At 52.4% G+C, this 12,196-nt stretch overlaps 1 protein-coding gene across 22 annotated transcripts in view; it reads right to left on the reverse strand.

The window, feature by feature from the left end:
- LOC308683281 (butyrophilin subfamily 2 member A1-like) overlaps positions 1–11,534 on the reverse strand; it is a 96,623-nt gene extending 85,089 nt beyond the window's left edge. For all 22 annotated transcript variants that reach the window (XM_081353655.1, XM_081353656.1, XM_081353670.1 and 19 more), the window contains exons 1-2: positions 11,263–11,534; positions 11,081–11,137 (exon numbers count right to left, since the gene is read on the reverse strand). In XM_081353655.1, the coding sequence (XP_081209781.1) occupies positions 11,081–11,135 (55 nt within the window). In that variant the 5' untranslated portion in view covers positions 11,136–11,137; positions 11,263–11,534. The remainder of the gene's footprint in view (positions 1–11,080; positions 11,138–11,262) is intronic.
- Positions 11,535–12,196: the final 662 nt, after the last annotated feature.

Raw genomic sequence — 12,196 nt, forward strand, 5'->3', positions numbered from 1 at the left:
GCGATGCCCACCGTGTCAGAGCTCATCTGCTGTCAGTCAATCCTGCATCACCATGGCGCACACACTTAACGTTACCATGCTTCGTCCTCTGTCACTTGCCTGCTGCTGGATGTGTAAATCTGGTTGTTCCGGTCCGAGATCCTTAATCTTTTTTTTTTTTTTTTAAGCGAAAGTATTGAGAAAGGGTTTTTTTGTAAATAAATAACAGAATTTGGATTAACTGCTGCCATTGCGTAATAAAAAGTGATCAGCGTAGTAGCAGGCAAGGATGGTTATTTTCCGCCGCGTACAGTTGAATGACAGGTGACGAGAACCAATCAGATTGGATAAAATAACATGTATCCAATTATGATTGGCCAGGGACGCAACGACTTGCGCCCCGAGGAGGATCTTTAAGAAACCAATCAGAGACCAGCTTCAGGTCACATGCTGCCCGAGAATTTGTGTACTCACATAGACACCCATGTGTCCGGCGTCCCTCGCCCATGAAACGTATTGAAAAACATAGTAAATAGTTAATCGATTAAAGACAGTTTTTATTACATTCTGAGGCTCTTACTACCAGCCGGCACATGAGTAAACTATTTTTTTTTTTTTTTTCATTTTAATATAATGTTTTTACACATGTTAATTTCTGAAATGTTGATGGGGGCGGCGCCCCAGCGCCCCCTATGGACAAGCCGCCACTGCCGACAACTCGTAGATCGGGGCTGTAAAAAATCCAGAGCTTTCCACTCGTGTTTACGACATTGTGGTGGCGTTCATGTGTGTTCAACTCGTAAATATGATCTTTATGACATGACTTGAACGCACCATTTGTCACATTATATTGAACACCAATTCCAATTTATTCAAATATTATATATTACCTTTTATTGATCAGTGTTCTCTTACGAGAGATACTCTCGTACTGCGTAGAATACGCTAGGGTAAAATCCTTTTCCACGAGAATACTGAAGCCAAAAAAATTATCCTTTAATTTTGTATTAATGTAAAACGCGTTGCGGCAGCATACAGACATAGGCGAGGCAGCTCGCGCGCCTATTGGCTGGTCTGCTGGCAACTGCTTAAGCCTATCGAGCGAGACCTAGAGTGACGTCAGACCCAATGAGGGCGCTTCGCGCCCTCTGCGTCACGTCCCGCCGAAACGGGCGTGGCTTAGGTCTATAAATACCGCTCGCAGGCATTATTTCTCTGGTTTTTCATCCTTCAGCGAAGCAACTCACATCGCTGGATCTGAGAAGAAGCCGCGCTGTTGAAGGAGCACCTCAGCGGGACGAGTCGAAGAAGCTGCTGGCCGCGCCGCCTTCATCGCCTTCCTGCTGCGCTATCCAGCGCCTATATCCTTTTCATTGCACTGTGTGTGTGTGTTCGCCGGCGCGACTCACACTATCTAAAAGAGCTGCGTCTTTTTCAAGATGCCTGCTTGTGGCTCGTGCAGAGCCGCACTCAGCGACGGGGACCGCCATGTCATCTGCGCTTCCTGCCTGGGTCAAGAACACGCAGCTCTCGCGCTCGCTGATGGCGGCTGCCATCACTGCGAGCTGTTGCCTTTAGCGACTCTGAGGACTCGCTTGGCACTGTTCACCGAGACTGCGCCCACACCTGCTGTTGTGCCGCGCCGTAAGAAGCGCCGCGCTCAGCGGATCCCGGAGCCCTCTCTCAGCCGTCAAAGCTCGCCGGTGCGCCCGCCTGCTTCTCCGGTTTCATCAGCTTCGCTCACGGACGGACAGCGGCCGCGGTCTGCCGCCGCTTCTGTCGATGACGCTGATGAGATCGACGCGCTGCTTCGAGAGGAGGATTCCTGCTCTCTCATAGCATCAGGCAGTGAGGATTGGGCGGGCTCTGAGGACCCCACCCCTCCTGCCCGTGCTTCTACGGGAAAGAGAGCGAGCATTGAGGCGGAGCTCATGCGCGTGCTCACTCAGGCCACGGCGAGCCTCGGACTCGAGTGGATTACGCCTGAGCAGCCTGCTCATAACCGGCTGGACGGCTACTTCCTGCCTGGGGAGCGCGTTTCACCTGCATCCAAGCCAGCGCCCTTTCTTCCTGAGCTTCATGAAGAAGTCGCTAAATCTTGGGACTCCCCTTTTTCGGCCAGGACTCGGTCCTCTGTCTCTTTGGCGTTCTCCGCTGTTGACGACGCAAAGAACAGAGGCTACCACTCCCTGCCGCCGGTTGAAGAGGCTATCGCAGCGCACTTATGCCCGCCCTCCGCTGGACGGCGTGCTAAGATGGCGCTGCCCTCAAAAGCCTGCCGCACGACGTCAACCCTGCTCCGCCGCGCTTTCTCCGCCGCCGGGCAGGCCGCGTCAGCGTTGCACACCATGGCCACGCTTCAGATATACCAGGCCGATCTCCTCCGCCAGCTGGACGAGAAAGGACCTGACGCAATCTGTGTGCCGGACTTGAGGAGCGCTACAGACCTCGCTCTTCGCGCCACCAAGTCAGCAGCACAGGCCATCGGACGGAGCATGGCCTCGCTCACCGTGTCTGAGAGACATCTGTGGCTTACGCTCTCTGACATGTCTGAGTCGGAGCGCACCGCGTTCCTCGACGCGCCGCTTTCCCCTGCCGGCCTCTTCGGAACCTCGGTCAAAGATTTCGCCGATAGGTTCGCTGAGGTGCAGAAAGCGACCCAGGCCATGAAGCACTTCCTCCCGAAGCGCTCCAGTTCTGCAGCAGGCCGTGCGAAACCGTCTGCTCAGAGCTCACAGCCTAAGCCTCCGCCCGCCGCCTCCTCTTCTCAACGCCGCCAAGCCCAGAGCTCGAGACCGCGCTCTCGCTCATCCGGCCGCCGCCCCGCCCCGCGTGGCCCGCGGCAGAAGGTTGTGTTGAAGCCAGAGGCCCCGAAATCATGCAATGCTGTAAATCAGCAATGCTGTAAAGGTGGTGTACGTGCCCGCCGCTCCGCGCCCACGCCCACACACAGACATGAAACTAGCCCAGCCCTCCTCCTCTCAGCTAAACACTGCGGAGGAGTCGAGCGCGGGCATTCTGCCCGCTGTTATCAGCGCGCCCCCTGCCTCAGATGTCATGAGCGCGACGCTTATGTCACAGCACACAAAAGCCGCTGTATCGCGAGCCGATCAGAGCGCGCTTCGCATCCGGCCCCTAGCTACTCGCGCACCTGCGTGGGAAAAGCTTCCCGGGGTTTCGAGATGGGTGCTGAACATCATAAAAGGAGGCTATTCGCTGCAGTTTCGCCGACGCCCTCGCCGCTTCATGGCGCGCGTCGAGACCACGGTAGAATCGAAAGTAGCCCATCTACTTCGAGCCGAGATTTTGAAACTGTTGAGCAAAGGGGCTATAGAACCCCTATCTCAAGCTCAAAGCGAGGGGGGGCTTTACAGCAGATACTTCCTGGTGCCCAAAAAAGACGGGGGTCTCAGACCCATACTAGATCTGCGGCAGTTGAACAGAGCGCTTATGAAGCGCCAGTTCAGGATGCTCACAACCAGAAAAATCCTCGCGCACGTCCGCCAGGGGGACTGGTTTGTTTCAATAGATCTAAAAGACGCGTATTTTCAAATACAGATAGCGTCACGTCACAGGCGATTTTTGAGATTCGCCTTCGAGGGCCAGGCATATCAGTACACAGTCCTGCCTTTCGGCTTGTCCCTGGCACCCCGTACATTTACGAAGTGCATGGACGCAGCGCTCGCACCCCTCAGATTACGGGGCATACGAGTGCTGAACTATCTGGACGACTGGCTGATTCTAGCCCAATCTCACTCAGAGCTCGTAGAGCACAGGACCATTTTACTCGATCACCTCGAGAATCTCGGTCTCGCAGTGAATTGGGAGAAGAGCTCACTTTTCCCCAGACAGATTATATCTTTTCTGGGAATAGAGCTGAACTCGCTGCTAATGACAGCACGCCTGTCATCTCAGCGCACACTAGACATTCGTCGCGCAGCCGGCGCGTTCCGCTGCGGCGCGATAGTCCCTCTCAAAGCCTTTCAAAGGATGCTCGGCCTGATGGCCTCAGCATCTTCAGTTCTCCAGTTGGGCCTTCTGCGCATGCGCCCACTGCAGTTCTGGCTCAGAAAGAGAGTACCACGCTCAGCGTGGGCCTCCGGTCAGCTTCGCGTCAAGGTCAATCGAGCATGCATTGCAGCTTTGAAACCTTGGGAGGCAAAAGACTGGTACCAATCAGGTGTAAGCCTGGGGACTTCCTCGAGAGTGATGGTGGTGTCCACGGACGCATCCACCTCGGGATGGGGAGCGCTGCTCGAGGGCAGACCGTTTTTTGGCCTATGGTCAAAGCGGGAGAAGCTCTTACATATCAACTGCCTCGAAATGTTGGCAGTGAGCAAAGCGCTCACGCGCTTTTGTCCCCTCATACAGGGGCACCACGTGCTAATACGTTCAGACAACGTCTCAGTGGTGTCCTACATAAATCGCCAGGGCGGCCTCAGGTCCCTGACTCTGTACAGGCTAACCAGGCGCCTCCTGATATGGGCCCGCAGCAACCTGCTCTCGCTGAGAGCAGCGCACGTGCCAGGGCTCCTAAACATAGGACCAGACAGACTGTCCAGGAACCAAGTTCCGACAGGAGAATGGTCTTTGCACCCACAGACAGTCCAGCTGCTGTGGAAGAAATTCGGCAGAGCGGAAGTAGACCTGTTCGCGTCTCAGGAAAACGCTCACTGTCCAGAATTTTTCTCGAAGAGCAAGGACGCGCTGACCCACGAGTGGCCTCGCCGTCCTCTCTACGCTTTCCCCCCCGTCTCCCTCCTGACTCAGGTGATAGAACGGGTCAGGGAAGAAGGATGCTCAGTGCTGCTTGTAGCCCCACTTTGGATGAGCCAACCTTGGTTCCCAATCGCGATGCAGTTAGCAAGCACCGCCCCGTGGCCAGTGCCTCTGAGGAGGGATCTCCTCTCTCAAGCCAACGGCTCGATTTGGCATCCTCACCCAGAGCTGTGGTCCCTCCATGTGTGGGCCATCAACGGGTACCCGCTGACCTCCCACAGGGAGTGCTAAACACTATCACACAGGCCAGAGCTCCGTCTACGCGACGTCTCTATGCCTCAAAATGGTCAGTGTTCTCTAGCTGGTGCACAGCTCGTGGTGTGTCACCCCTGTATTGCGGTGTGACGGAGGTTCTTTCCTTCCTACAGGAGCTGTTGGATAAGGGCAGGTCCCCTTCCACGCTCAAAGTCTATGTAGCGGCCATAGCAGTGTTCTCTTCGACCACGCTCGGCCAGTCTATTGGAAGGAATGATTTAGTTATTCGCTTCCTTCGTGGAGCTAAGAGACTGAATCCTCCCAGACCTCCCACAGTCCCTATATGGGACCTTTCTACGGTACTGGAAGCCATGAAAGGTCATCCATTTGAGCCCTTGCAGGAGATTGATCTTAAACACCTGTCTTTCAAGACGGCGTTTCTTCTGGCTCTCGCTTCAGTGAAGCGCATAGGGGACTTACACGCGCTCTCAGTAAGCGCGACGTGCATGGAATTTGGGCCGAATGACTCTAGAGTTATACTCAAACCTAAGCACGGTTATGTTCCTAAATCCCTCAATACACCGTTCAGAGCACAGGTCATTTCCCTGTCTGCCCTGCCGGTCACTGAAGGAAATATGGACGAAAGCTCCCTTTGCCCAGTCAGGGCGTTAAGAGCTTATGTGTCTCGCTCGTCTGTTTTCAGACAGACGGAGCAGCTATTTGTTTCGTTCAGCGGACGTTCTAAGGGACAAGCCGCTTCGAAACAGACCCTATCCAGATGGGTAGTGGACGCGATAGCGCTAGCTTACACAACCAAGTGTGACGGCTGACTACAAACAAAAAGGTGTGAGGACTCAAAAGCTGGAGAAATAAGTATTTATTAAATAAAAACACAAAACAAAACCCATGAGGGGGAAAACAGAACTAAGTAAATACAAAAATAATAACAGACTAAACACTCTGGAAGATCTCGGGGAAACAGGAAACAAAAGACAATGAACCGACACAGACTGCAAACAAGAGGGGACTAATAAAGGGAACTAATCAAGAGGGAACAGGTGGGAGAACTCAAACAATAATCAGATAACAAGTGGGAGGGATCAGACAATGACATGAGCACATGGCCCAAAATAACAAAACACCCATGTGCAGCACAAGACAGGACAGGCATGTGACATTACCCCCTCCCTACGGAGCGGCTACCAGACGCTCCATCAGACAAGGGCGGGACGGGAGGATAGACCAGGGCGGGACGGGACGGGAGGGACAGACCAGGGAGGGACAGACCAGGGCGGGACGGGAGGGACAGACCAGGGCGGGACGGGAGGGACAGACCAGGGCGGGACGGGAGGGACAGACCAGGGCGGGACGGGAGGGACAGACCATTGCGGGACGGGAGGGACAGACCATTGCGGGACGGGAGGGACAGACCAGGGCGGGACGGGAGGGACAGACCAGGGCGGGACGGGAGGGACAGACCAGGGCGGGACGGGAGGGACAGACCAGGGCGGGACGGGAGGGACAGACCAGGGGGGGACAGGGGGAACAGCAAAGACAGACCAGGGTGGGACAGGGGGAACAAGAGAGACAGACCAGGGTGGGGCATGGAAAATAAACAGTTCTGGAGTCCAGGGTGGAGCCGAGAGTCCATCGGATGGCCAGGGCGGAACAGAGAGTCCATCGGGCGGCCAGGGCGGAGAAGACACCTCGGGCGGCCAGGGCGGAGAAGACCCCTCGGGCGGCCAGGGCGGAGAACACCCCTCGGGCGGCCAGGGCGGAGAAGACCCCTCGGGCGGCCAGGGCGGAGAAGACCCCTCGGGCGGCCAGGGCGGAGAAGACCCCTCGGGCGGCCAGGGCGGAGACTTTCCCTCGGGCGGCCAGGGCGGAGACTTTCCCTCGGGCGGCCAGGGCGGAGACTTTCCCTCGGGCGGCCAGGGCGGAGACTTTCCCTCGGGCGGCCAGGGCGGAGACTTTCCCTCGGGCGGCCAGGGCGGAGACTTTCCCTCGGGCGGCCAGGGCGGAGACTTTCCCTCGGGCGGCCAGGGCGGAGACTTTCCCTCGGGCGGCCACGGCGGAGACGACCCCTCGGGCGGCCACGGCGGAGACGACCCCTCGGGCGGCCAGGGCTCAGGCACAGGAACCGGCACCACCGGCTCGGGCACTGGAACCGGCACCACCGGCTCGGGCACTGGAACCGGCACCACCGGCTCGGGCACTGGAACCGGCACCACCGGCTCGGGCACTGGAACCGGCACCACCGGCTCGGGCACTGGAACCGGCACTGGAACTGGCCCCACCGGCCCAGGAACAGACATAGACACAGGAACAGACACAGGAACAGGCTCAGGAACAGGCTCAGGAACAGGCTCAGGAACAGGCTCAGGAACAGACACTGGCTCCGGCTCAGGAACAGACACTGGCTCCGGCTCAGGAACAGACACTGGCTCCGGCTCAGGAACAGACACTGGCTCCGGCTCAGGAACAGACACTGGCTCCGGCTCAGGAACAGACACTGGCTCCGGCTCAGGAACAGACACTGGCTCCGGCTCAGGAACAGACACTGGCTCCGGCTCAGGAACAGACACTGGCTCCGGCTCAGGAACAGACACTGGCTCCGGCTCAGGAACAGACACTGGCTCCGGCTCAGGAACAGACCCTGGCTCTACGGCGACCATCTTGTCCGAAGGCACAGGCTCGGCAGGCGTGACGTGAACAGGTTCGGCGGCGGCCATCTTGTCCGAAGACACAGGCTCGGCAGACGTGACGGGAACACTCTCGGTGGCGGCCATCTTGTCCGAAGACACAGGCTCGGCAGGCTTGACGCGAACAGGTTCGGCGGCAGCCCTCTTGTCCGAAGACACAGGCTCGGCAGACGTGACGGGAACACTCTCGGTAGCGGCCATCCTGTCCGAAGACACAGGCTCGGCAGACGTGACGGGAGCACTCTCGGCGGCGGCCATCTTGTCCGAAGACACAGGCTCGGCAGGCGTGACGTGACCAGGCTCCGGCTGGGCAGACGTGATGTGAACAGTCTCTGGCTGGGCAGACGTGACGTGAACAGTCTCTGGCTGGGCAGACGTGACGTGAACAGTCTCTGGCTGGGCAGACGTGACGTGAACAGTCTCTGGCTGGGCAGACGTGACGTGATCAGTCTCTGGCTGGGCAGACGTGACGTGAACAGTCTCTGGCTGGGCAGACGTGACGTGAACAGTCTCTGGCTCGGCAGACGTGACGACCTCCATGTCTTGAGGAACAGAGGACGCCTGCTTCCTCCCTCTCCGGACCACCCGACTCGAGACCACTAAACCCGGGACCACCGGACCTGGGACCACCGGAACTGGGACCACCGGAACTGGGACCACCAGACTAGGGGCCTCTGAATCAGGAGAAGCAACAGTAGCCCCCCTTCTCCTGTGCTTTCGAGGTTGAGGTTGTGTGAGAATAACCTCCTCTGGAGATGCTGCCACTTCTGGAGAAACTCTAACCTCCTTAGCTGGAGAGTTGTCGTGACGATCAAGGAGTCTCACAAACCCCTCAAATGTCAAAAATGACAGTCCTCTCATTACCTCAAATGATATTGGCTCATCAAGGGCATAACTAAATAAATCCTTCAGAGCCGCATCACCAAGTCTCAGTCCCTCTGCCGCAGCACTGAATCTCTGGGCAAACTCCCTCACGTTGGTCCCCTGTTGGCGAAGAGAAGTCAAGTCTCTGAACTTCAATATGCGTTCATATTGAGGGCATGGCACAGGAGAAGCCGGTGGTTTGGGCAAATCCTTCCTCCGCTGAGTCCTCATAAATGGTCGGTTCATTCTGTGACGGCTGACTACAAACAAAAAGGTGTGAGGACTCAAAAGCTGGAGAAATAAGTATTTATTAAATAAAAACACAAAACAAAACCCACGAGGGGGAAAACAGAACTAAGTAAATACAAAAATAATAACAGACTAAACACTCTGGAAGATCTCGGGGAAACAGGAAACAAAAGACAATGAACCGACACAGACTGCAAACAAGAGGGGACTAATAAAGGGAACTAATCAAGAGGGAACAGGTGGGAGAACTCAAACAATAATCAGATAACAAGTGGGAGGGATCAGACAATGACATGAGCACATGGCCCAAAATAACAAAACACCCATGTGCAGCACAAGACAGGACAGGCATGTGACACCAAGGGCATGCAGTGCCCGCTGGGTGTCAAAGCGCACTCCACGAGAAGCATGGCTTCATCGTGGGCATGGTCAAGTGGGATTGCCTTGCAAGATATTTGTATGGCGGCAGGCTGGGCCTCTCCGTCTACATTTATAAGGTTTTACAACCTAGAGGTTCCCGCACTACAGGCCAGACTACTGTCGGTCTAGTATGGCCAAAATCTCATAGCTGGCGCTGTCAGTTATGCAGCTATTGAGTATTGCAATCCTTGCTCTATGCTGCTATAAGGAAGATAGTGGCTAACCCCCCTTTCTTCCAGGATTCCCTGTGGGTCCCCTGGGTGATTATGTACTGTATGAACTCCGGGCTGTCGCCCTTGAGTCTATGGTATCAGATCCCAGCACGCACGGCGTTTTACAGTAGGTTCCCCTAGCGTATTCTACGCAGTACGAGAGTATCTCTCGTAAGAGAACGTACTCGGTTACTAACGTAACCTCGGTTCTCTCTAGAGAGAGGAACGAGTACTGCGTATCCTGCCGTGCCTGCACGCGCTCTGGTTGCTTCGACTATGAAAAACCAGAGAAATAATGCCTGCGAGCGGTATTTATAGACCTAAGCCACGCCCGTTTCGGCGGGACGTGACGCAGAGGGCGCGAAGCGCCCTCATTGGGTCTGACGTCACTCTAGGTCTCGCTCGATAGGCTTAAGCAGTTGCCAGCAGACCAGCCAATAGGCGCGCGAGCTGCCTCGCCTATGTCTGTATGCTGCCGCAACGCGTTTTACATTAATACAAAATTAAAGGATAATTTTTTTGGCTTCAGTATTCTCGTGGAAAAGGATTTTCCCCTAGCGTATTCTACGCAGTACTCGTTCCTCTCTCTAGAGAGAACCGAGGTTACGTTAGTAACCGAGTACGTTTTATCAAATAAGCTTTATTAATACTGTGTTGTGTTTTTACATGTTTATATCCAAATTTATATTTGTCTTTTGTATTCACAGAACCACACATAGCCTCTGCACATTTAATAATCATTGTTCTGACCAGACAAACTGTAGTCTTCAGCAAAACCCGGACTAGTGATCAAGGGAAGACCAACACAAGCCGTCACTGCTGAATAAGATTTCATTTGTTAACATCTGATAATGTATTAATGAACATGAACTGACAATGAGCAATACATTTGTTACAGTATTTATTAATATTTGTTAATGTTAGTTAATAAAAAATACAGCTGTTCATTGTTTGTTCATGTTAGTTCACAGTGCAACTACTAATGTTAACAAATACAACCTTTGATTTTAATAATTTTTTAGTAAATGTTGAAAATAAAATGAACTAAGATTAATAAATGCTGTAGAAGTTTTGTTCATTCTTAGTTCATGTTAACTAGGTAGGTAACTAATTTACCTTATTGTAAAGTGTTACAATCTTTCTTAATGTTAGTTAATAAAAATCCAGTTGTTCATAGTTTGTTCATGTTGTTGAAATTAAAATGAACTAAGATTAATAAATGCTGTAGAAGTATTGTTCATTCTTAGTTTATGTTAACTAGTTTACTAATGTTAACTAGTGAAACCTAAACCTTATTGTAAAGTGTTATTTTTTTGTACATAGTTGTCCTCTGTCTCAATTGTTTAAATCGGTCATGGAGGTATCCGAAATTTAATTGAAACTGGTAAATTAAGTCATCATAGTTGATTTTATGAATAACCAGGTGTAGGCTATCAAGGTCAAGGTGCCACGCTTGCTGGACTTGTTTCATGGCTGTAATTCTGGAATACCACAGACCGAATTTTATTCACCATCCGCCACTGGATATTCCAATGGACACTCGATATTTTTTAGAAAAAAAGGGCAAACCGAGGAGAGAAAACTAGGCTAAACCAGAACAGCACACCACGTTACAACAGCAGGCCTGTGTGGAATATTTAGCCATCTGAATGAATCCAACCCTGTTTGTTTTGTTCTTACCAGAAGTCTCTATGAGGAGATTCACCAGTAAAGCGATGATGATAATCGACATCATTCCTGTGAAAATACAGACAGACTCAAATAAAACAAACTCTGCGGGATTTTTCCCTCAAACACGCGAATAATATGAGAGAGATATGATCAGACTGTCTGTCGTGTTCAACGAGGAAACATTTACTCACCGGAGACAGAGACTCGTCCGTTAAATCACAGTAATCCGGTTGGTTTAGATGAATATGAGCTGTTCGACACAATAATAGAGTCGAAATACACGATAAAATAGACGAAAATCAGAATCTATGAAGCGTGCTCCCTATTTTCCTCCTTTACTTTCACTTTCCATAAATAGCGCGATCCCAATAAAACAGACGTCATCAGATGAGGAATGACGCTTATATTCAGTTTAATTCTGTTATCGGTTTTTGTGTAATAATCTTTGCGGTGTGAACATGCATATGTGTGTTTTCTGTTTTTACGAAGCGATTGAATATGAAACAATGAAACAAATCCATAGATCTGTAGAAGGATTTTTCCCTCATGGATCGACTGTAGAAATAGCCTGTGTGCGAAATAGATGATCGATGATCGATGATAGAGTAAAGACGACCGAGACGACGCCCCCTTAACAACAGCATGCATTTATTACATGAGCACAAAGCTAGCATGGACAGGATGATGATGCATCATGAATATATGGTGGTTAGTGTGAAGTGTATCTATCTTCGGATATTTATATGAGACAGTAGATCGTCTTTTACTAGACTTTATTTTTTTAACATGGCTCAGCCGCATACATGTGTCTCAGCTCAATAGGCTTGCTTGAGATGCGCCTCGCCTCGCCTGAAGTGTAGTGGAGAGTAGCGCTGCAGAGGAGGAGTGATGAAGCGCAGGCAAGCCGGACAGATCTCTCTTCTCGCAGTGGATCTGACACATGTGAGATCAAAGGCGGATATCGCGGGATTCACGCTCGTGCACAGTGCTGCTAATAAACTGGATGTAATTCAAGTTCTGTTGCTTATATGAAAATAAATAAAATGAACAAGACACCCAAAGTAGCCTACTTGTTTTTTAATTCCATTCCAAATACATGTTTATCAATATTTTTTTCTTTAATAG

This window comes from Scardinius erythrophthalmus (genome assembly GCF_964197995.2).
Source record: "Scardinius erythrophthalmus genome assembly, chromosome: 2".
NCBI lineage: Eukaryota > Metazoa > Chordata > Actinopteri > Cypriniformes > Leuciscidae > Scardinius > Scardinius erythrophthalmus.